Source organism: Mesoplodon mirus (genome assembly GCF_964341445.2).
Source record: "Mesoplodon mirus genome assembly, chromosome: 12".
NCBI lineage: Eukaryota > Metazoa > Chordata > Mammalia > Artiodactyla > Ziphiidae > Mesoplodon > Mesoplodon mirus.
In genome coordinates, this window is record NC_138988.1 from 69,200,587 (window position 1) to 69,224,300 (window position 23,714).

Genomic DNA, 23,714 nt, shown 5'->3' on the forward strand with positions numbered 1-23,714 from the left:
ATTGATGATACCTGTCTCATAATGTTCTTATGAAGAGTAAATGAGTTAACGTTTGTAAGACAAGTAGAATGGTGCCTGACCACCATGCTAAGCAAAAAAATCAAGGCACAGAACAGTGTATATTACATGCTACCTTTTGTGTGTATATATATATATATTTACTGGTATTTGTACAGAGAAACTCTGGAAGGATATGTAACAAATTTACAAACATAATTGGGATTCAGTATAGAAAATAAGAGCAAGGGTTTTCATTGTAAACCTTTTTATACGGTTTTGATTTTTTTAACCATATGAATAAATAAATGCCTACTCAAAAGAGTTAAAAAAATAAATAAGAAAGACGTCTTAGGATCTGTTCCCTGCCAGGAAGCCAAAACCTAGGTGATAATAGGCATTGCCTGAGACAGACCTAAAAAATGAGGACATTTCCCTTTGGAAGGACGAAGGCGATGCTATATATGATCAAACTACAAAATTATGACCCCATATGAGCAGGAACAAGTGGAATCCCTCCTTCACAAAAGAAATATGCACAAGTGTTTCATGCTCAATAAAATAACCATATTTATTTCATGTTTTAAATTATTAATTTTTTAAATAACTCTTTTCCTACAAAGAACTCAAAATGCATATACAGAACTTATAATTTATAACAACAAATTTTCTTAACACTTGCCATACTTCTCAAAGGGTGGAGGGAGGAATATGAGGTAGACAGAAAGGTAAAAAGAGGACGGGGCACTGCAGGTCTGGACGTGGGCAATGAGAGTGGGGTCAACAGGCTGCTGGAGGGCCTGGTACCCAGGGAGGGACCCAGGAGAAAGCACCCATTCTGGTGACCTCTGGTTTGGGGATGAGGTTCAATTTCCCTCATAAGAGGAAATGTTCAAGGTTTCCTTACAAGGAGCACTGGGACTATCCACAGCGCTGGTGTTTCCTAAGCAACAAGGCCTCCTGGGTTCCTAAGTTCCTTGGGCTCTACCATGAGGCAGTCATAGACATCTTATCGCTGGCTGACCAGTGAACAGACAAATGGCCAGTGAGTCCGCAGTTCTCCAACAACCAGGCACAAAGCAACGATGGGTGAAAACAGAGGAGGTAGAGATGGGCCTTCTTCCCATCTGCCCCGGTGGGATGCATATTTTCTCAGAGGGTAGAAGGAAAGCAGAACCTGACATTTACGTTCCTTTTACATCACATGGTTATTCCAGAGAAAGCGCAACAACATGTGAACTCCTCCAAAGAAAACTAAGACAAAATGAGCCAGGATAGCTCTGTCTTCTTGTTGAAAATCCTGTTTAAAAAGAGAGCAAGAAAGAGGTTAAATTTGTTTTTTAAGTGATAAAATAATCCAAAGTTAGAAATTTGGTATTGATATTAATTCAATCAGTGCCACAGACAAGCAAAGCATCTAGGGCTGCTTCATGAAGTGTACGAGTGGAAGAATATCTTAGTCTGTTCCATAATGTCCATACCCTCCACAGAACCTTGGGAAGTTTTCCTCTGGACGTTTTCCTGTCTTCACCATCAGCAAATAGGGGCACTCTTTTCAGGGTTGATTAACCTCTTTCTCTGGCTTCCCAGAGCACTTTCTTAGTCCTTTCAAAGAAGTAAGGGAGTCTGCTTTGGGGTTAGAAGAACAGACTTAGATGATGGAGAGGGGTGAATATGAGCAAAGTTGGAAGTGACGAAGACCACAGCAGGTTTCTGGAGCTGTAAGTAAATGCCACTGGTTTTATGGGAGTATCAGGAGAAGAAGGCTGGGGGCCAGACAGAAAGGGCTCTCCCTGGCCCTGCCCTCCTGCAGTCTGTTCTCAACCCAGCAGCCTCGGGGACTGTTGCGATGCAGCCCCTCTGCTCAGTGCTCTCCAGTGGTTTGGCCGCACTCAAAAGAGCCCTTACAGTGACCTCAAGGCCCTGCCACCCACCCCTCTCTGACCGTATCTTTATGGCTTTCTGCATTACTCAGCTTCAGCCACCCTGGCCTCCTTGCTATTCTTCAAATATGCCAGACATGCCCCTGCCTCAGTCTTTGCTATTCACCTGCCTCCACTGCTCTCTCCCCAGGTCCACGGACCCTCCCCTACCTCTGTCAAGGTTTTGCTCAGAAGCCACCTTCAGTGAGGCCTTCCCTTAAAATTGCAAATCCCCCAACACTCCTCATGACTATCTGATAAACTATTCTTTGTTTGTTTGTTTGTTTATTGTTTGTCTCCACGAGATCAGGGAAGTTTTCTCTTTTGATCACTGCCATATCTCCAGCACTTAAATGGAGCCTGACACATAGTAGGTGTTCAATAAATATTAGTTGACTGAATTAATGAATGCGTGATAAACCATTAGCAGCAGGCTAAGGAATTTAGACTTTGTCCTATCGATAACTGGAAATCATGAAAGAACTTTTTTTCTCCCTTTTATAGTTGATATCAGTTACAAGAATTGAATGAATTTCCTTCCAGCAAGGCAGACAAGAAAATGTATAGAGCACTGAGTCAGATGCTCGTATATTTAAATTCCAGTTTTGCCACTTAGTTGCTGAGTAACCTTGGATAGGATATCTAATCTCTCTGAACCTCAAATGCCTCTCCTGAAATACTATTCCACTAATTCATAGAGTTATTTGGAAAATTAAATGAAACACATAAGAGTATCTCAGAGTACTTGGAAGAAAATGTTTAATAAATGTTCGTTTCCCTCTTATCTTTCTAACAAACTAAGAAATTCCTTATACATTACTGTCAGGGTCCCAGAGAAAACAGATGGCATACTCAAATTAGGAATAATTCAGGGAAGGTCAGATAAAGACACTGTCTACAAAAGTTGGGGGAGGAGGCATAAGGGTAGGCTGGCAACAGCAGAGTTGTTGCCACTCCTAGGCCTGTAGGGACAGGGAGGGGGAAGTTTCTAGAACCCAGGAGCGAGTCCTGTGGAGAAAAATTTCAAAGACACATTTAAGATCGTAAAAGCAACAGGAAGACTATATTTTTTATATTATTTATTTGGTTGCACCAGGTCTTAGTTGCGGCTCACGGGCTCCTTAGTTGCGGCACGTGAACTCCTTAGTTGTGGCATGCGAACTCTTAGTTGTGGCATGCGTGTGGGATCTAGTTCCCTGACCAGGGATTGAACCCGGGCCCCCTGCATTGGTTAGTTAGTTAGTTAGTCTCAAGACTAACTATTTTTAAACACACTTTGGGCTTCCCTGGTGGCGCAATGGTTGAGAGTCCGCCTGCCGATGCAGGGGACACAGGTTCGTGCCCCGGTCTGGGAAGATCCCACACACTGCGGAGCGGCTGGGCCTGTGAGCCATGGCCGCTGAGCCTGCGCGTCCGGAGCCTGTGCTCCACAACAGGAGAGGCCACAACAGTGAGAGGCCCGCGTACCGCAAAAAAAAAAAAAAAAAAAAAAAAAAGACCAGGTCCTTGAACCAGAACCCCTCAAAACTAGATGGCAAAATAGAAGATGTTATTTTGAGAATCAAGGCCTATTTGAAAACACAGAACACTTGCTTAAGGCCAAAAAATAAGAAGTCAAGCTATGTGATAGCTCAAGGACAATCAATTTGGTAGACAAAAATACACCTTGGTGAGCTCCTTGCCGGGGAGTTCCAAGAGCAAGAATAAAAGTTTCTTTAAATACATCAGAAGCAGGAAGATATCTGGAGAATCAATGTGACCGCTTGATTAAACAAAGTACAAAAGGTGAATAAATTACTATATGAAAGAAATATACCATGCCAGATTTGAAATTCTGTTATAGTTCCTTGAGGTAAGCCTTAAAGTAGCAGAGTAAATCATGCATTTTACTCTTTAGCATTTTAGAGGCAAACTTAGGAGGATTTTTTTTTTTTTTTTTTTTTGCGGTAGATATAGATCAATGGAATAGAATTGAGAGTCCAGAAATAAACCCCAAAATTTACAGTTAGTTGATTTTCAACAAGGGTGCCAAGGCAATTCAGTAGGAAAAATGTAGTCTTTTCAACAGATGGTGCTGTGACAACTGAATACCCATATGCAAAAGAATGAAGGTGAACTTTTAATTCGTACCATATACAAAAAATTAACTCTAAATGGGTCAAAGACCTAAATTTAAGAGCTAAAAGTCAATCTCTTGAAAGAAAACATAGGTATAAATCTTCATGACTTTGGCTTAGGCAATGGTTTCTTAGATATGACCCCAAAAGCACTAGGAACAAAAGAAAAATAGATAAATTGAAATTCATCAAAATTTAAAACTTGCACTTCCATGAACATCAAGAAGGTGAAAGACATAAAAGGAGGTGAAAGGTGAACTTCAGAATGGGAGAAAATATTTGCAAATAATATATCTGATAAGGAACTTACATATAGAATATATAAAGAACTCCAACAAACCAATTTAAAAATGGGCCAAGGATCTGAATAGACATTTCTCCAAAGAGTTACACAGATGACCAATAAGCACATGAAAGATGCACAACATTAACCATCAGGGAAGTGCAAATCAAACCCACAATGAGATTCTACTTCACACCCACTAGGCTGACTATAATCAAAAAGACAGTTAATAAATTTTGACAAGAATGTGGAGAAACAGGAACCCTTGTACCCTGCTGGTGGGCCACAATGTAAATAGTGCAGCCACTTTGGAAAATAGTCTGGAAGTTCCTCAAAAAGTTAAATATAAAGTTGTCATATGACCCAGCAATTCCACTCCTAGGTATGTACTCAAAAGAACTGAAAACATGCCTACACAAAAACTTCTACACAAATATTCATGGCATCATTATTTATAATAGTCAAAAAGTGGAAACAACCCAAACGTTCATCAAGTGATGAATGGATAAACAAAATGTGATATATACATACAAAAGAATATTATTCAGCAATAAAAAGAGATGAAGTACGCTACAGCATGGATGAACCTTGAAAAAACTATTGTGTTAAGTGAAAGAAGCCAAACATAAAGACAACATATTATATTAGTCCCCTTATATGAAATTCCAGAATAGGCAAATCCAGAGAGACAGAACATAGATTGGTGGGGCTAGGGGGGAAAATGGGAGGAAATGAGAAGGGACTACTATTGGATTTGAGGTGTCTTTCTGGAGTGATGAAAATGTTTTAAAATTGATTGTGATGACTGGCTGTACAACTCTATGAATATACTACAAACCATTTATTATGCTGTTGAAATGGGTGAATTGTATGTTATGTGAATTTTATATCTCAAAGTTATTATTTTTTTAAAAAAGAAAAGTGTCAATTTATTAAGCTGCAGAGGTAAATTTAAAACATAAGTAAATTACAACTTAAAAGGTAAGGGAAAAAAAATCATTACCAAAAAAAAGGTAAGGGAGAGAAAGAAAAGAAAAATGGAAGAATGGAAGAGGTGGTTACATGGGGAAGTGACTTCCTGATTGGGTTGAGGTAAACTTAGAAAATAGGTGGTTGTGATTTGTCCTACTCTGTCCTCCTCTTCAGAGAAAAAATTAGAAGGAACCAGGAGTATTCAGAGTGTTAGCTAACAAAGGAGCAGAAAAGTTGAACTAAGGACTTGCCCAGAATTCATAAAGCACAGTCATCAGTGAAAACTATAGAAGAAGCTGGAGCATGGAAGGGAGGTGGAGAGTATCATGAGCGCCCTGTAATAAATGATACACAGCAAAGAAGTGTTCAACTCCAAATAGTGAAAGGGCAAAGGCCAGAAACAAATTTTGGCTTCAATAACATCTATTGATCATTTTCTGTGGGTCAGTCTCTATTCCAAGTGATTTACATAGATTATCTCTCTTAATGTTCACAACAGCCTATTCTCCGCACCGTGCAGCCAGGCTTCATTCTAAACGTAAATCAGCACATGGCACTCTCCTGCTCTCCTTCCCCAGAAGCTTCCTTTATACTTGGCGCAAAACCCAAACACCTTACCCCCGCCTCTAGGACGGAGGCCAACTCCTGGACTTCAACACCCCCGACTCCAGCCAACCTGGCCTCCTTGTTGTTCCTATCCCAAGGGCTTTGCCCTCCCAGTTTCCTCTGTCTGGAACACTTTCCCCCCAGGTATTCCCATGGCTCACTCCCTCACTTCCAGTCTCTGCTCAAATATCGCCTCCCCAGAGAGGGCCTTCCCTGATGGCCCATCCAAAGTCACTCTCCACCACTCAGTATCCCCTAGAGTCTAGTCATCTGCTTTACTGTTTGTCTCTCCTACATTATGAGTCCTATGACAGCAGGCTCATCTTCCATTCCTGCTCTCTGCCTGGAACTGAGTCTGGCACATAGTAGAAACTCAATAAATGTTTGTTTGAGTGAAATTGGTCTATCAGTGCCTGGAACTGAGTCTGGCACATAATAGGCACTCAGTAAATATTTGTTTGAGTGAAATTGGTCTATCAGTATTTTATTTGTGTTTGTTTCCTTCTTACTTTCAGGAACATTATTGTTGGGACCTTCCATTCTTGTTTTGTCTCAGGGAATGTTTTATTTGAGGGCATGGCTGAGTACTGCCACATTTGGACCAGAGCATAGAAGAGGGCCTGGCACTCCCTGAAGTCAGCATGATGGCAGCAGCAGTGATATACAAGAAATCACCACAGGTACCTGTCCTGTGATGCATTTAAGGGGCGGAAGTTGGGCTCTGAGGGGCAGCCCCCCCTACCACAGAGCCCCACGTGATCATTCTCTAGCTGCTGCCAACTACAGGTTGTTCTGGAGGAAAACTAAGTGGGCTGTGGATTTCATCACCCCTAAGATTTGAAACAGTAATCATTATTCTTTCCTGTTTCCCTTATATCTCTTACAATAATCAGGAGAAACAAAGAAATCAGGGGGAGTTGGGCTTAGATCATAACCTGGTTTGGTTCAAGGAGGATGACCACCATCTAAGGCAAAGGTTCTCCTCCCTGACGGAGTGTTAGATTCACCTGGACTAATCTCTCAAGGTGGGGCCCAGCATCTGTAATTCTTAAAATTTCACAGGTGAATGTAACATGCATCCTAGTTTGAGGGTATGGAGCAAAGTTTCTCACACTTTAATGTGCACTCAAATCCCCTAGGGTGTGTGTAAAACGGTAAATTCTGATTCCAGAGTTGTGGGCTGGGGCCCGAGATTATGCACATCTGACCAGCTGCCAAATGATGCTGATGCTGCTGGTCCATGGACCACACAGTTTGAGTAGCAAGTGTGAGATCTAATACTGGCTTTGACCCAGGTTCACAATTTTCAGATCTAATGCTTGGTAATCCAGTCATCATTAATCTATGTGTTCTGCTAATTCCTGGGCATCCCAGCCACTTGACAGCCATTGGTCTGTTTATTCTTTCCTCCTCCCTGACAGGCCCTTACTGGGGAAACTGAATTCTCACCTCTTGAACCATTCTATGATCGATGCTGTCCCCGATGTTTCTCAGCTGCCTGGCCAACTTGTGGATTATTTCCTCCTGGTGATGGTTCTGGCCAATGCTGTTCTCCTTGGGCTGAGAAGGTGGGTTGTGATCTGCATAAGAATTCAAAGAGAAAACTCCATTAACTCTGTAAATCACTCACCACTAGTCACTAAAAACTGTCTTAGACAAGGAGAGGGATGAAATCCCAGCATCATAATGACTATCGAAAAGCAAAGCCTTGCACTGGAATAGATCAACTCTGTCCAGTAGAAATATAATTCAAGCTACATATGAATTTTAAATGTTCTACTGGTAAAATCAGGTAAAAATAATTTTAATAATATATTTTACTTAGGACAATATATCCAAAGTATTATCACTATAACGCAAAATCAATATAAAATTATTAACGATATGTTTTACACTCTTTATTATATTTAAGTTTTCAAAATCTAGTGTTTATTTTATATGTAGAGCACATCTCAATCCAGATATCAACTAATTTCATTGGAAAACCTTGTATTTTGATTTCATGAAGTTTACAGTTAAAAAGTAAATTCGTATATCCAAGTTGTTCCAAACATACCTAAAACTTCTCCAACAATTAAGTATCAGTTTTTTAAACTTAAATTAATTAAAATTAAATAAAACTTAAAATTCAGTTCCTCAATTGCACTGGCCACATTTCAAGTGCTCTATTATTTTCCAAGTATTGAATTTTTAATATCCAGAAGGAAAAAGTATCTCACTTTATGCTGAAAAGTTGTGTGGATATATACATATCCACACAGAGTTCTGAAAATGAAATTGTAGTCTAAATGACCTAGTGGGGAATTTGGAAAAATCTCATGGTTAATCTTTTTGAAAGAATAATTCCTTCATAAAGCAAATAATAAGCCTCAATGTATTGGAACTCTTAAAAATATTGTTGTATGTTGAGAATCCTTCAGTTGCATTTAGGAAAACTTTTAAGCCAATATGCTTCTAAGGTTTTATAAGTGCTTTTCCACTGCCAGCTATAATGTGAATATTTTATTTTCTCAAATGATGGTCATCCTTTTATAATCTTGATTTTGTTCACTAAAACTAGAAGTCTAGGGCCTTCTAGTTCAAGACTGAGCACAAGCACTGACCTCTCCCATTTCTCCTAGTCCTAGTCTTCTCCCCAAATGAAAGTATAAAAAAGAGTAAAACCACAACAGTGAAGAGAATGGGAAGCAGGGTCAAGAGCAGATGGGAGATCTGTGTATGTTTCTAGGAGGCAGAAAGCAGAGAAGACAAGATATGGACAAGTGAGCCAGACAGAGAAAGTGCCAAGAACCCACGACAAGAAACCCATTTACTCCACCAAGACCCTGAAGCTGGGAAAGGGAGACATGCCATTGACTATAATTCTGATGAGGATCAACTGTACCACTTGGTACCCTTGACAGCCCCAGCCCACTAGACCCATCAGATTTCAGGTAAAAAATCCAGATCACTCTTCTCTAATAGAGGAGAACAAATCTTGTGGAGAAAGCTAAAACTTCTTTATGAATGTTGGTGCCTTGGGTTAAAGGTCTCCTTGTTCTGGCATTTGAGGGACCTGGGGCCAGAAAGCCAGCTGCCCTAACTCATCACCCTAAAGCTCCCCCAACTCAGAGCCCCCACTTGAGTCCCCACTCAGTGAGGAGCCCTGGAGAAGCAGTTAGGCATAGTGGTAAGATTCTGAAGCCAGATCATTTGGGTTCAAATGTAAAATCCACTACAGATAAAACTATGTAACCTGGGAAAGTTATTTAATCTCTCTATGCCTCAGTTTCTTCAACTGTAAAATGGGAATGATAATGTATTATTTTATCAATTCTAAGATTTTTTAATGCCTCCAAAACAGAATGTGTTTTATAGTCTATGGCATGTCATAGTCCAACAGCATTGTTTCCCTTCTTAGCAGGAAACAAAATTATAGTACATTTTACAATTGATGGAATATTAAGCTTAATGAGATACCACAGTAACTACCTTGAAGAGGTGTTATTGAGATGATTAAATGAATTAATATATTTAACCTGTGCAGGACAGCACCTGGAACATGTGGCTACTGCTACCACCTGGGGAAACAGTCCTACTCACATAACAACAGAAAAACCCCACACCAGCTAACCGGTCAGTATTTCTTTAAAATAACAAAAGATCACCAGGCAACTGAGAAGAACCACAGAATGAAAGAGAAATGCCAGATAAACAACCAAAACAGTAACACTGAAGAAAACAGATATAATTCAAGGAACAAAAGGGAATGTTTGCAAATTCTAATGTATATGTTTAGAGAGAGTTAAGAAAATATTACATTTAGGAAACAAAAGAGAATGCTATGAAAAAAGAATAAACCTACAACGAAATCTTTCAGATTTAATAATATGATTGCTAAAATTAAAAATACAATTGATGGTCTGAAAAAATAAAGTCAAGGAAATCACTCAGAAAAAAATCAGAAATTTTAAAATATGAGAGAAAAGATAGGTGATACAGAAAACCAATATGGAAAGACCAGCATCTGATTAATGAGTCACAGAGGGACTTCCCTGGTGGTTCAGTGGTTAAGAATCCGCCTTCCGGGCTTCCCTGGTGGCACAGTGGTTGAGAGTCCGCCTGCCGATGCAGGGGACGCAGGTTCGTGCCCCGGTCTGGGAGGATCCCACATGCCGTGGACTGGCTGGGCCCGTGAGCCATGGCCGCTGGGCCTGCGCGTCCGGAGCCTGTGCTCTGCAACGGCAGAGACCGCACCAGTGAGAGGCCCGCGTACCGCAAAAAAAAAAAAAAAAAAAGAATCCGCCTTCCAATGCAGGGGACACGGGTTCGATCCCTGGTTGGGGAGCTAAGATCCCACATGCCATGGGGCAACTAAGCCCACGCGCCACAACTACTGAGCCCGTGCACTCTAGAGCCCACACACCACAACTACTGAGCCTGTGCGCTCTGGAGCCCGTGCACCACAACTAGAGAGAAGCCCGTATGCCACAAAAGAGCCTGCACACCACAACTAAAGATCCCGTATGCCACAATGAAGATCCTGTGTGCTGCAACTAAGACCTGACGCAGCCAAATAAATAAATTTTTTTTTAAAAAATGAGAGTCACAGAAAGAAATAGAGGGGGGAAATTGTCACAAGACAACTTCCCAGAGCTAAAGGACACCAAACTTCAGATTAGAAAGTCCCACCAAAAAACAGAAAACCCCACCAAGTTCTCAGGACAACAAATGGGGAAATAAAATCCTCACCTCTGGAGCATATCGATATTTCAAAATACCAAGCATAAGGAGATGCTAAAATTCTCCAAAGAGAAACATGGATTAGTTTGATGACTGATTTCCCATCAATAATGGGTACTAGAATATAGTAGAACAATTAATGCCCTCAAGGATTTTATAAAAAATTATTTTCAACCTAGAAGTCTCTGCCTATCTAATTCTCAATAATCTGTGAGAGGTGAAGAAAGACATTTGCAGACATGCAAGGACTCGAGAAGTTGTTCTCCCATGCACAATTTCTTAGGAAGCCTCTTGAGAAAGTTTTCCAGTAAAACAGAGTATGACTAAACCAAGAAAAAGATTAGCAAAAGGTGGATCCAACAGTGTACCATACCTAGAGAGTGATGAGATTAGAGCAAAAGAACGGCTCTAAAATGGAAGTCCCTGAGGAAAGGGAGATTCGGTAGAAGAGATAGCATGGTTGAAAATTTGGGGAAACTTGAAGATATCATAACTACAAATCATGTGAGGAGGGGCGGAGAGGCAATGAGAAAGTCCAGAAAACAATAAAAGTTCATACAGGAAGTTTATGGTCCAAAGTGAAGCCAATTAAAATGTGGCTTAGTTTAAACTGAAGGAATTGTTTTATAGTTTCTTCCAAAAGGGTATTCCTCTGTGTTAAACTTTACAGTACTTTACCTGCATCACTAGTGATGAAATAAAATTCATATTTTATGGCAGACAAGAAAAATTTAAACAAAACTTTTCTTTGCCTGTTTCGGCCTCCTCCTTCCCTTTTAGTGTGTATTGTGAATCTGCGGTAACTAGACTTCCCTAGGAGATAACCTTCCTTGTTACTCTTATAAGGGGCCACCATAACCCATGACCCACTACTTGTAGATCTGGGTTATGTAAATTGTCAACAATATGTCATTTAATGTACAGCCTCCTGCCTCAAAGACTTATATAACTGTGCTTTGATCTTTAACAGGCAGAACAGTTCTCAGAGCTTTCTGAGAGGCTGTTCCCTGGGTTATAATCCTCAATTTGGCTCGAATAAAATTTTCCATTTCTTTCTTAGATTGACTGATTAATTTTTTTTTGTCACTAGGCATAATTTTAAGCAATCACAGCTTTAATCCCCTATTTCATTACTGGGAGGTGATTATTCTCAGGGAACATCATTTCAGTACATATGGACTTCATTGCTGGTAGTGATCACTCCTGAATCCCAGAGCGTTAAGAGAGTATGAAGAGTATTTGCACAACCTTTTTTTTTTTTCTTGTTTCTTGAGGTAGGCTTGTATTGCTATAAACTTCCCTCTTAGAACTGCTTTTGCTGCATCCCATAGGTTTTGGATCGTCATGTTTTCATTGTCATTTGTCTCTAGGTATTTTTTGATTTCCTCTTTGATTTCTTCAGTTATCTCTTGCTTATTTAGTAACATATTGTTTAGTCTCCATGTGTTTGTGTTTTTAACATTTTTTTCCCTGTAATTGATTTCTAATTTCATAGTGTTGTGGTCAGAAAAGATGCTTGATATGATTTCAATTTTCTTAAATTTACTGAGGCTTGATTTGTGACCCAAGATGTGATCTATCCTGGAGAATGTTCCATGCGCACTTGAGAAGAAAGTGTAATCAACTGTTTTTGGATGGAATGTCCTATAAATATCAATTAAATCTATCTGGTCTATTGTGTCATTTAAAGCTTGTGTTTCCTTATTAATTTTCTGTTTGGAGGATCTGTCCATTGGTGTAAGTGAGGTGTTAAAGTCCCCCACTCTTATTGTGTTACTTTTGATTTCCTCTTTTATAGCTGTTAGCAGTTGCCTTATGTATTGAGGTGCTCCTATGTTAGGTGCATATATATTTATAATTGTTATATCTTCTCCTTGGATTGTTCCCTTGATCATTATGTAGTGTCCTTCCTTGTCTCTTGTAACATTCTTTATTTTAAAGTCTATTTTATCTGATATGAGTATTGCTACTCCAGCTTTCTTTTGATTTCCATTTGCATGGAATATCTTTTTCCAACCCCTCACTTTCAGTCTGTATGTGTCACTATGTCTGAAGTGGGTCTCTTGTAGACAGCATATATATGGGTCTTGTTTTTGTATCCATTCAGCGAGCCTGTGTCTTTTGGTTGGAGCATTTAATCCATTCATGTTTAAGGTAATTATTGATATGTATGTTCCTATTACCATTTTCTTAATTGTTAGGGGTTTGTTTTTGTAGGTCCTTTTCTTCTCTTGTGTTTCCCACTTACAGAAGTTCCTTTAGCATTTGTTGTAGAGCTGGTTTGGTGGTGAATTCTCTTAGCTTTTGCTTGTCTGTAAAGCTTTTGATTTCTCCATCGAATCTGAATGAGATCCTCGCAGGGTAGAGTAATCTTGGTTGTAGGTTCTTCCCTTTCATCACTTTAAATATGTCATGCCACTCCCTTCTGGCTTGTAGAGTTTCTGCTGAGAAATCAGCTGTTAACCTTATGGGAGTTCCCTTGTATGTTATTTGTCATTTTTCCCTTGTTGCTTTCAATAATTTTTCTTTGTCTTTAATCTTTGCCAATTTGATTACTCTGTGTCTCGGCATGTTTCTCCTTGGGTTTATCCTGCATGGAACTCTCTGTGCTTCCTGGACTTGGGTGGCTATTTCCTTTCCCATGTTAGGGAAGTTTTTGACTATAATCTCTTCAAATATTTTCTCAGGACCTTTCTCTCTCTCTTCTCCTCCTGGGACCCCTATAATGCGAATGTTTTTGCCTTTTATGTTGTCCCAGAGGTCTCTTAGGCTGTCTTCATTTCTTTTCACTCTTTTTTCTTTATTCTATTCCACGGCAGTGAATTCCACCATCTGTCTTCCAGGTCACTTATCTGTTCTTCTGCCTCAGTTATTCTGCTATTGATTCCTTCTAGTGTAGTTTTCATTTCAGTTATTGTATTGTTCATCTCTGTTTGTTTGTTCTTTAATTCTTCTAGGTCTTTGTTAAACATTTCTTGCATCTTCTCGATCTTTGCCTCCATTCTTTTTCCGAGGTCCTGGATCATCTTCCCTATCATTATTCTGAATTCTTTTTCTGGAAGGATGCCTATCTGCACTTCATTTAGTTGTTTTTCTGGGGTTTTATCTTGTTCCTTCATCTGGTACATAGCCCTCTGCCTTTTCATCTTGTCTATCTTTCTGTGAGTGTGGTTTTTGTTCCACAGGCTGCAGGATTGTAGTTCTTCTTTGCACAACCTTTTACCTTTGTAAAATAACAAGTGGACAAGAGGGTATTGGAAGTCTTGGCCTCTCCACATGCTGGACCATCTGCTTCCAGATTGGAAAACACATGCCTCCCTTTTTCAGAAACACACCACCTCAATGGAACTCAAGGCTTTGTCTCAAACTCAGTGTGACCTCTTCTTCAAGTAAAGGAAAATGGCTTCTTTTAGGAGAGCGTTAAGCCATTAGCTAGTGCTTAAGAGTCAATCATTTTGAACATTTTAATCTTTCAAGTATAAAATCAACAGTAATTGCCCCATCTCAAAGGACACACCCTCTCAGAATCAATTAAACATATTATAGTTGAATGTCCGATTGTTAACAGTACCTAATCTGAATAATAATTTCCAAAAAATGTGCTTACATTTAGCAGGACTACTGGTCAGTCTCAGGAAGGCTCAGAGTCTCTTACCAAGGACACTCTGCTCCTTTAAAAAGGGATTACCAGTATCACCCAGGATTGAAGTACAGCAAAAGGGAATTAGTCACGCAATGAGAATGAAAGGAAGTTTGCACAACTGAAGCGTGAATTCGAGCTACCAGACTAGACTTGGCATCAGTAAGTGTAGACTACTCTTCCAAGAGGTGCCCTGATGAAGGAATGAGAGAGAATGGACAGTAGCGAGAGGAAGCGGTGTGTTGAAGGAATTCTCTAAGTTGGGAGTCTTGAGCAGGTTTGTAGGTTGAGGAGAGGAATTAGCGCAGGAGTGATGGAAAATGGAAGGTAGAGTAGGGCAAATTGTTGAGGTGGAGTCCCAGAGGTTTAGGAGAAATGAGAACGAAAACGTGAGGAAGGATACATTTTGAGTGGGGTGGGGGGGTTCTTTCCTTCCTTTGAGATAGGATAGAAAGAGAGAAGATGTGATGCTCATGTAAGGAAGACTACAATAAGGGCTAAGAAGATTAAGGTGTTTACCCCCAATGACATCAGTTTTGTCCGTGAAGCAGAGAACTCAACCATCTGCTGAGAAAGAGGGGAATCCTGACATAGCTAAAATTAGTCACCAACAGAAATGGAAAAAAAGAAAACTGACCAGAGCTAAAGACCACCATCACCCCCCCAAAAAAGAGAAAGAAAAAATATGTATATATGACCTTGATGTGCATTCTCTTTCCAGCTGGCAAGAGTCCTAAACTTGGATCTAAAGAAAAGAAAATTTTATCCTATCCTCAGATAGGAGAAAGTCTTGACTCAGTTACTTTCTAATTTCCTGTTCTTAGATTCTCTGTGCCTCAGTTTCCTCATTTGTCAAAAGGGACTTTAAGATTATTCTGAATATTAAACAATAATGTTCATGAAGTGCCTGGTATACAATAGGTCCTATGTTATATGTCTTAGTTACTACCACTGGACTTGGTGTTAGACTATATTTACATAGATACAATAATGTAAACCAAGATTGTTGGTTTTTAATTTTAGAATCAACTGATGGAAAAGACATGGAAGAGTTGGTTGTGGCTGGAAGACAGAATGTATATGTTAAAACTCTGGCTAATAAAAATTAAACAGTACAGTTGTGCCTTGGTATCGAGGGCCATTGTTTCCAGAACGCTCTCCCCTCCCCTGGCAGATACCAAAATCCGAGGATGCTCAAGTCCTTTATATGAAGTGATGAACCTGACTGGGTTCAAAAGTAAAGAGCTCTGAGGCCAAGGGTCCCCAGAGCTCCAGGACGCTACACAGAATAGAGTGGGAGGGATGAGATGGGGTCAGGGAGAGCCAGGGTCTCAGTGCATTAATTCACCTCAGCCAAGGGTAAGCTCCTAAGTAGGTGGCTTAAATAGTAGGTGAAATATATGGCCCTTTGATCAAAATTGCAACCATATTTCCTGTCATTTCAGTTTCTGCTGTTGTTTCAAGATAGCTATCTCACCTCAAGCCATTTTGAAATGACACCCTAACAATTAACTGACACCCCAGCAAGGATAATTTGACAATTACCTGAGAAAAGGTGAGGGCACCAGTGAGGGCTGAGAGTTCACGCAAGAGGGAAGGTGCCCAGAGAGAAAAAAGGGCAACCGAGTGGGGACACCCTCCAAATGAATATCATCTACTTCAAAATGGGCTTAGGGCCAGCCCTACCTGTGCCAATCAAAAGCATAATGATTTGCAACTATTATTTTACCTGATTAATTGTCACCTGGGGAATACAAAATCTAGTATCTGCAGTAGAAAGATGGAATACAAGTTGGGTACGTTTCAGTAATGGATGTTGGGAGAAATGAAGGAGCTGTAAGGATGCCAACAAGCCTTGGGTATCCCAATTGGGTAGGCAAAGGGGCAGAGAAGGAAGGACCTAGAGATAGGATGCAACAAAAGATTGTGCCCAAAGCAAGAGGTGTGTTTTGCATTCTGGAACTCAACATAATAACTATTTGTATTTTGTGTATGTCTGACCAACTAAGTGGCAAAACCCTTGAGCACATGTATCTATTTCATAACTGGAACCTAGCTCAGTGCCCTACACAGATATTGTTGATTATGATTATAAAGTTGCATAAGGGGGTGGAGAGAATGGGACAGAAAAGAGTTGGAGGAAAAATGTTGGCTACTCTGTAAGTTGATCTAAGGACAGCCCTACCTTTTCCTTTGTCGTGAAGACAGCTCTCCTTTCATTTAAAGTTGCAAAATAGCAATAATAATGCACATTCACATATTTTAAACTCTTGGTATAGAACCTTATCAAAATCCTGGAGACCCTCTCACAATTGGTGGTGGAAGTGTAAATTGGTACTACCTCTGTGGGGGGCAATGTATCTAGTTATCAAATTTTACAAATGCAAATGTGCTTGAGGTTATCTATTGTAGCATTGGTTTCAATATTAAGTGTTTGGAAACAACCCAAATGTACATCAGTAGGAAACTACTTAAATAAATGATGGTGTATCCACACTATGGAATATTATGCCACTATAAATAAGAATTAGGAAGCTCTGTAAGTATTAATGCAGAGAGATCTCCAGATCATAGTGCTAAGTGAGAAAACAAGTAAAAACGGTGTGTTGAATGTTCTACCTTTGTCTAAAAAGGGAGGGGTATATAAATTTATATTCACAGTTGTTCATATTCGCAAAAAGAACCTCTGGAAGGATACCCAAGAATCTAAGAATGGTGGCTACCTATGATAGGAATTGAGCAGATGGGGGACAAGAATGCAGGAGAGACTTTTCACTATATGCCTTTTCTTATTCTTTAGTTTCCCAACCTTGAAAGTGTATTTTTTTTAAGAAAACACTTATATAGCACTTATAATGTGTCAGCCACTGTTACAAGCCATTTAAAATAAGTAATGCATTACTATTATTATTAACATAAATACTTATTCCCATTTTAATTTTAAAACTATCCCAGAATTGTCATCATTGTACTGAGATTATGCAGAAAAATATCTTTGTTCTTAGGAGACAATATGTGGAATTACTTGGAGATCAAGTTAGTTATGTCTGCAACTTTATCTCAAATGGTTTAGCAAAGAAAAACATCTGTATATGCATTCATGAGTATGTGCCTTTGTGTGTGTATGTGTGTGTGGAGAGACAGAGAGACAGAAAGCAAATGTGGCCAAAAAAATGGTAAATCCATGTGAAGAGTATATGCATAACCATAGACTTATCTGTAGACTTATCTTTTTTGTAGATTTTAAATTTTCCAAGGTCAACATTGGAGGGGAAAAGTATCTTAGAAAAGTCCATAAAACTTAAATAAAACATTTCCATTTAGTTTCTACAGAGTCTTTGGACTGGTTTTCAATGCCCTTAGAATAATCTCAACTTATCTGTCCGTCCTCCTCACTCTTCTTCTTGAACCTTATGCTCTAACTAAACTGTATCTCCATTCGACCAAATCTTACCTGTGAAGCATATCTCAAAAATTACTTTCTCTAAGTTACCTTTTTTGAGTCTTCCAAAATAATGTAATCTCTCACCACTTCGAATATCTATAACACTTTCAGTTCTATTGGATACATCGTAGTCTAGATTTTGTTACGATCATTGCATGTTTTCATTACGTAAAATGACATGATTATGCATATTAGATGTGTATATTAGCATACTTACCTATTGGATACACATTGTCTATAACAATAATTATGGGTTACCATTACTCCCTAAGAACTTGGAATTGAAAGAAAAAATTGTCTTCTGACAACTAAAAGGCAAGATCAATGTGTGTTTAGTGGAAATAGGTGAGATGGACAGTCATTGGAAGGGGAGAGGCTACTAGCTCTCCCTCGAACAAGCCATTCCCTCTGCCTGCAACTTGCACCCTCCTTAACCCCCTCAGGTCTCAGTCTTGGGTTACATCTCAAGGGAAGCCTTCTCTGACCTCCCTAGTAGGTCAAAGCCCCATTACAGCATCTGGACCTCTTCTTAGCACCTATCACATTATATTTAACATTGGTGTGTGTAATTGACTGCTATCTGCCTCCTTTACCAGACTGTCTGCTCCAGGAAGGAAGGGGCTGTTACTGTTTTTGTTCACCATTGTCACCCCAGAACCTAGCACAGTGCCTAGAATATAGTAAGCTCTAGTATTTTTTTTTTTTTGATGAATAAAAAAAGTAAATGTGTCCATCTAGAGGAGGAAAGGGAGAGGTGGTGAGCCTTAGAAGCACCAAAAAGAAAAAAAGGCAAAATGAGCATCCAGGCACTCTCAAAGGGAGAAAGAAGCTGAATAACTGGACCCTCTACTGACTTCTACAATTAATATATCCCATTTACACTAACTATACATATGTGTATGCATACATATATGTGTGTTTATATATATTTATTTTATTTTAAATTTTTGGCCATGCCACGCGGCTTGTGGGATCTTAGTTCTCCGACCAGGGATTGAACCCGGGCCCCTTGCAGTGGCAGCACAGAGCCCTAACCACTGGACCACCAGGAAATTCCCCTATGTGTGTGTAAATATTTTTAATTCTGCCCTTTCCTATCAATACTTATTACATTTTTAGAGGTGGGCAGGGCCTCTTCCACTTTTAATCATTTTTGTTTTCCCAAGAGTGTCTAATTTATCTTAAATGACGTATCAGGATGGTTGCTCTGGACTTCCCAAAATCCTACCCACCACCTCAACTTTTCTAAGAAGTGTCTTTAATCCCCCATACAAATACTATGGGTTGTTTTTTTCCCCAAAGAGTTATGTTCATACGTGTAGTGTAGATGTCCCCAAAGTAACAGAGATAAATTTGGGCTTCAGTGCAGTGAGTCAGTTTCCAGCCTCCCCAAAGTAACAGAGATAAATTTGGGCTTCAGTGAGGGCAAAAGCCACTAAGGGGCGAAAGGGACCTTCTCGATCAGCTTCTTCATTAAGAGTTTTACTTTGGGCAGTACTTGCGGTGTCTATCTTAAATAACCTATCTATCTAATCTATCTCTATCATCTATCTATCTCATCCATCATCCATCCATCCAATCAGGTTCCCAGCAGGATAGCTTCGCAGGGTCGTCTGCGTGACCTCCCACACGTGGGCGGGCTCCGCGCCCAGCTGCGCTGTTCAGACCCGCTCTCGGGCTGGCAAAGCGCTTGGGGCGGGGCTGGCGGTAGAAGTCACGTGTGCGGCTGTGACCAATGGGAAGCGCAGACGGCGCGCGTTTGCCGGAGGCGGTCTCCCGCGCCGGAGGTGGTGCGTCTTGCTGGTTCCCTGCCTCAGAGTAGAGAGGGAGGGAGGCGGGGCGCCCGGAATATACTTACCGGAACCTCCGACAACCCTGGCGTTAGCGTTCTCGACGCCGGAATAACAATTCTGTGTCTCTCTCACACCGCACCTCTCAGTCTGCACATCCCCCATTCCTTTAGTGATACCGTAAAATATAAGGGGGGAAAAGCACTGCTTCCTCCTGAGCCTGTCAGGGAGGGAAATTGGGCGGGGGGAGGTGGATTGTGTCTGCCACCACCTCTAATCGGGGCTTCCCTTGTTCCTGTTCGGCGGTCGTTGAATGCACACCGGTGATGCACCAGTCGAAAATGCCAGGCGCAATTAAGATTTTACATACATAGTAAAACGAGAGCTCTAGGCGAGAACACAAACAGGTAGATTAGGTTGTTGGCTGTTACTCCCTAACTCGAAGGTAGTAGCATTATTAATTCTTCACCCTGCTTCTGCCTTTGAGGTGAAACTGTAATTAGGAAAGCTTTGGGGGTAAATGTGGCAACCGCGCACAGTGAATCTCAGTTTCGTGAGGGTTCTGTGAGGCTTAAGTAGTATAGTGGGTGTGAAAACATTGGAAAAGGTTTACAATTAAATGCAAGCTCTAGAATAGTGCACAACTTTATGAATATACTAAAAACCATTGAATTGTGTGGGTTTGAACTTTATGGTGTATGAATTACATCTCAATTTAAAAAAACAAAATATACGTTCTAGAAGGTATTCATAGATGACACAGTCTCAGGCTTTGAGAAATCATTGTTGACACCTGCCCAGATGAAAATTCGAAATTTTAGTCGATTGAGTTCTTTTCTAGAAAATGGATACCATATTTGATGGGGTGGCAAGCGTCTATCAGGATGCTTGAAATTTCCACTTTCTCAGTGGCATGTAATTCTTTTAAATTGGAGAATAGTTTGAGATTAATTTTAATAATTCCTTTCAGGTGTCTAGCATATTTTTAATCTAAAATCTTTTTTTAAAGTCTAAAACCTCATACATATAACCCTAACGCTCTTTAATGCTTTTCAAAACATAACACTTTAATTTTCTGACATTTGGGACATTTAGGAATCACACGGTTTTGAAAAACAAAATTTCACATTTATCTTTCCCTCATGTTCCTTCCTATACTGACAAAATCAAGAAGGAACCTAAACTGAATTTTCCCTACCTTAACAATGCAGATATTTTCAGGTCAAGTTTAAACATTAATTTTTATTAAAAGATAAATTTGATCTATTTCAGTCAATTTGGGATCCTCTTAATTGTCACATCAATGATTCAGGGCTAATAGAAACTAAGAGATTTATACCATGAAGCAAAGTCAGTTTTAGATTTTTCTATGTAAGAACTTTGATGAATAGATTTATGACTCACTACTTATAGTTAATGTTTAATTTTATATCCTCAATATCAAGAAAAATACAAGCTAAGTAGAATATTGAACTTAGTTTAATACAAATAATATCTTACCTGGGTTCCTTGACATGGCTGAAACTGGCTGGGAGCTGACAAGTCGAGTCATGTAAGCCTTCTGAAAACTGTATTTCAACCACAGTGATTTGCAACAATTTGTTACTTTGGGAGAGAGATTCAGAAGTTGTTTAGGTTCACAAACAATGGCATCATGTTTTTTCTTCATGTTTTTCCACTGTTGAAAAAATATATTTTCAGAGGATTTCCCCCATTTCTCAGTATATATTTGGTATGTTAGATGAATACTGATGTTGTAACACAGGCAGCCTTTATTCCATATATGAAAAGGTTTTGGATTTGGGTGGGAAATGGAACAGGGTGATCTCTAGGTTCTTTTTCAACTTAAGTAAACATCTTTCCATGTTGTTTGGTCTTTAGATCTGCTACACCACGCTGCATCCTCATCTCCCAGCAGTTTTTCGTCAGTTTTTTTTTTTTTTTTTTGCGGTACGCAGGCCTCTCACTGTTGTGGCCTCTCCCGTTGAGGAGCACAGGCTCCGGACGCGCAGGCTCAGCGGCCATGGCTCACGGGCCTAGCCGCTCCGCGGCATGTGGGATCTTCCCGAACCGGGGCACGAACCCGTGTCCCCTGCATCGGCAGGCGGACTCTCAACCACTGCACCACCAGGGAAGCCCCGTCATCTTTTTAATAGCTACATTCCGTCAAGGGAACAGTCTAAATTAGTACACATTGAAGAAAAGAGACAAATTAGAAGCCAAAAGAAAAATAGATGAAAACAAAAACAAAAACAAAAACAAAGACAAAAAAACCTAGGGAATTCCCTGGTGGCGCAGTGGTTAAGAATCTGCCTACCAATGCAGGGGACACGGGTTCGAACCCTGGTCCAGAAAGATCCCACATGCTGTGGAGAAACTGGGCCCGTGCACCACAGCTACTGAGCCTGCTCTCTAGAGCCCGCAAGCACAACTACTGAGCCTGTGAGCCACAACTACTGAAGCCTGCGTGCCTAGAGCCTATGCTTCGCAACAAGAGAAGCCACCGCAATGAGAAGCCTGCACACCACAACGAAGAGCAGCCCCCGCTCACCGCAACTAGAGAAAAGCCTAGGTGCAGCAATAAAGACCCAATGCAGCCAATAAATAAATAAATTTATTAAAAAAAAAAAAAAAACCTAGACAGGTGGGGAAGGTTGGAGATGGAATATATTCTTCATCCTATTTTGGTGTGTCTGTGCGTGCGTGAGTTTCCTCCCCAGAATGATTCTTGTATTCCCTCTTTAATCCTCCATAAACACACAGTCCATCTCTACAGACACTAATGAAGGCTATTCTCCTGTGCTCACTCCTCCCCCTTTTTTTTCTAATATTGAAGCACCAATCCAATAATTTGAAGAACTGAAGCTTTTCATTGTCTATTAGTGCATTTAATTATCTTATTCTAAAGGTTGGCCACAGAGTTTCTCTTGCTATTTTACCTTGTAAACCTAAGCAGTTACCAGAAAGTAAAGGAATGGATGAGAGGTCAGACCCTAAAAAACAACTAAAGAGGTAGCAGGGAAGGTCTTCAGGAGCCTCAGATGAGTACTATCCAATAAAAATTTGTGAACCACATGTGTAATGTTAAGTTTTCTAGTGGCTACATTAAAAAAGTGAAAAGGAACAGGTAAAGGTTTTTAATAATATATTTTATTTAACCAAATGTATCCCTAAATAAATCCCAGTGTTATCATTTCAACAGGTAGTCAATATAATTATTAATGAAATATTTTATATTCTCATTAATGTAAGTCTTCAAAATCTGGTATGTATTTTACACTTGCAGCACATCTCAATTCAGACTAGCCCCATTTCCGGTGCTCAGTAGCTACATTTGGCCAGTGGCTACTGTACTGGATAGTAAATGCAATAAAGCAGTATTGCAGCTTTAGAGGAAGAAGCAAGAATTGAAAAGAAATGGCTTTTAGAGAAAGACAATAAGCAGCTATCTCAGCTAGAAAAACCAAGGTGGGGGAAATCATCAAGTAAAATTCTGATTCATCATTTTTCAAATGTACCACATTTTCCAGTGTAGAATGCTATTACAAATTTTGATTATTGTAATTTGGGCCAGATTAGGGGAGAGGGAGTTGTGGGATGAAGGGTAGCGTGTGCCTGGGCATTTTTAGTGCCTTAGGCTGCCTGACATTTTAATTATACTCATCAGGCAATCTTCTAACCTTAATTTGATTTCTCAAGTAAACTTTTCAATGGGAAAAGGATATCCTCTACAGCAAATGCATCAGAGCCAGATCAGCCCTGGATAAAATTATTAAATTACTAAATGGGCAAAGTTGACAATCAAGATGTAGTTTCGGGGCGAGAGTCTTACCTGAAATAGCTTGCTAACAGCCTTACCCATCAGCACATTGTGAAACTGTCATTTTGTACTGGGTGTTCACATGACATTGCTAGATAACTGAGAATAAAATATCTAACCACGGTCTTTTTTTAATTAATTAATTTATTTTTAAATTTTGGCTGTGTTGGGTCTTCGTTTTTGTGCAAGGGCTTTCTCTAGTTGCAGCGAGTGAAGGCTACTCTTCGTTGCGGTGCACGGGCTTCTCATTGCGGTGGCTTCTCTTGTTGCAGAGCACGGGCTCTAGGTGCGAAGGCTTCAGTAGCTGTGACACGCAGGCTCAGTAGTTGTGGCTCGAGGGCTGTAGAGTGCAGGCTCAGTTGTTGTGGCGCATGGGCTTAGTTGCTCCGCGGCATGTAGG

At 40.1% G+C, this 23,714-nt stretch overlaps 1 protein-coding gene and 1 long non-coding RNA gene across 3 annotated transcripts in view; one reads left to right on the forward strand and one right to left on the reverse strand.

Annotated features, from left to right (window-relative positions):
- The window catches only part of LOC309814103, a 44,872-nt gene extending 34,318 nt beyond the window's left edge, over positions 1 to 10,554 (forward strand). For both annotated transcript variants that reach the window (XR_014295620.1, XR_014295621.1), the window contains exons 3-4: positions 7,319 to 7,465; positions 9,424 to 10,554. This is a non-coding gene — a long non-coding RNA (uncharacterized lncRNA). The remainder of the gene's footprint in view (positions 1 to 7,318; positions 7,466 to 9,423) is intronic.
- Positions 1,193 to 21,163, reverse strand: PXT1 (peroxisomal testis enriched protein 1; the record flags this gene model as incomplete). Its single annotated transcript, XM_082639487.1, has 3 exons — positions 1,193 to 1,297; positions 7,347 to 7,477; positions 20,995 to 21,163. The coding sequence occupies 3 exons, from the start codon at positions 21,161 to 21,163 to the stop codon at positions 1,193 to 1,195; spliced, it is 405 nt and encodes a 134-aa protein (XP_082495613.1).
- Positions 21,164 to 23,714: the final 2,551 nt, after the last annotated feature.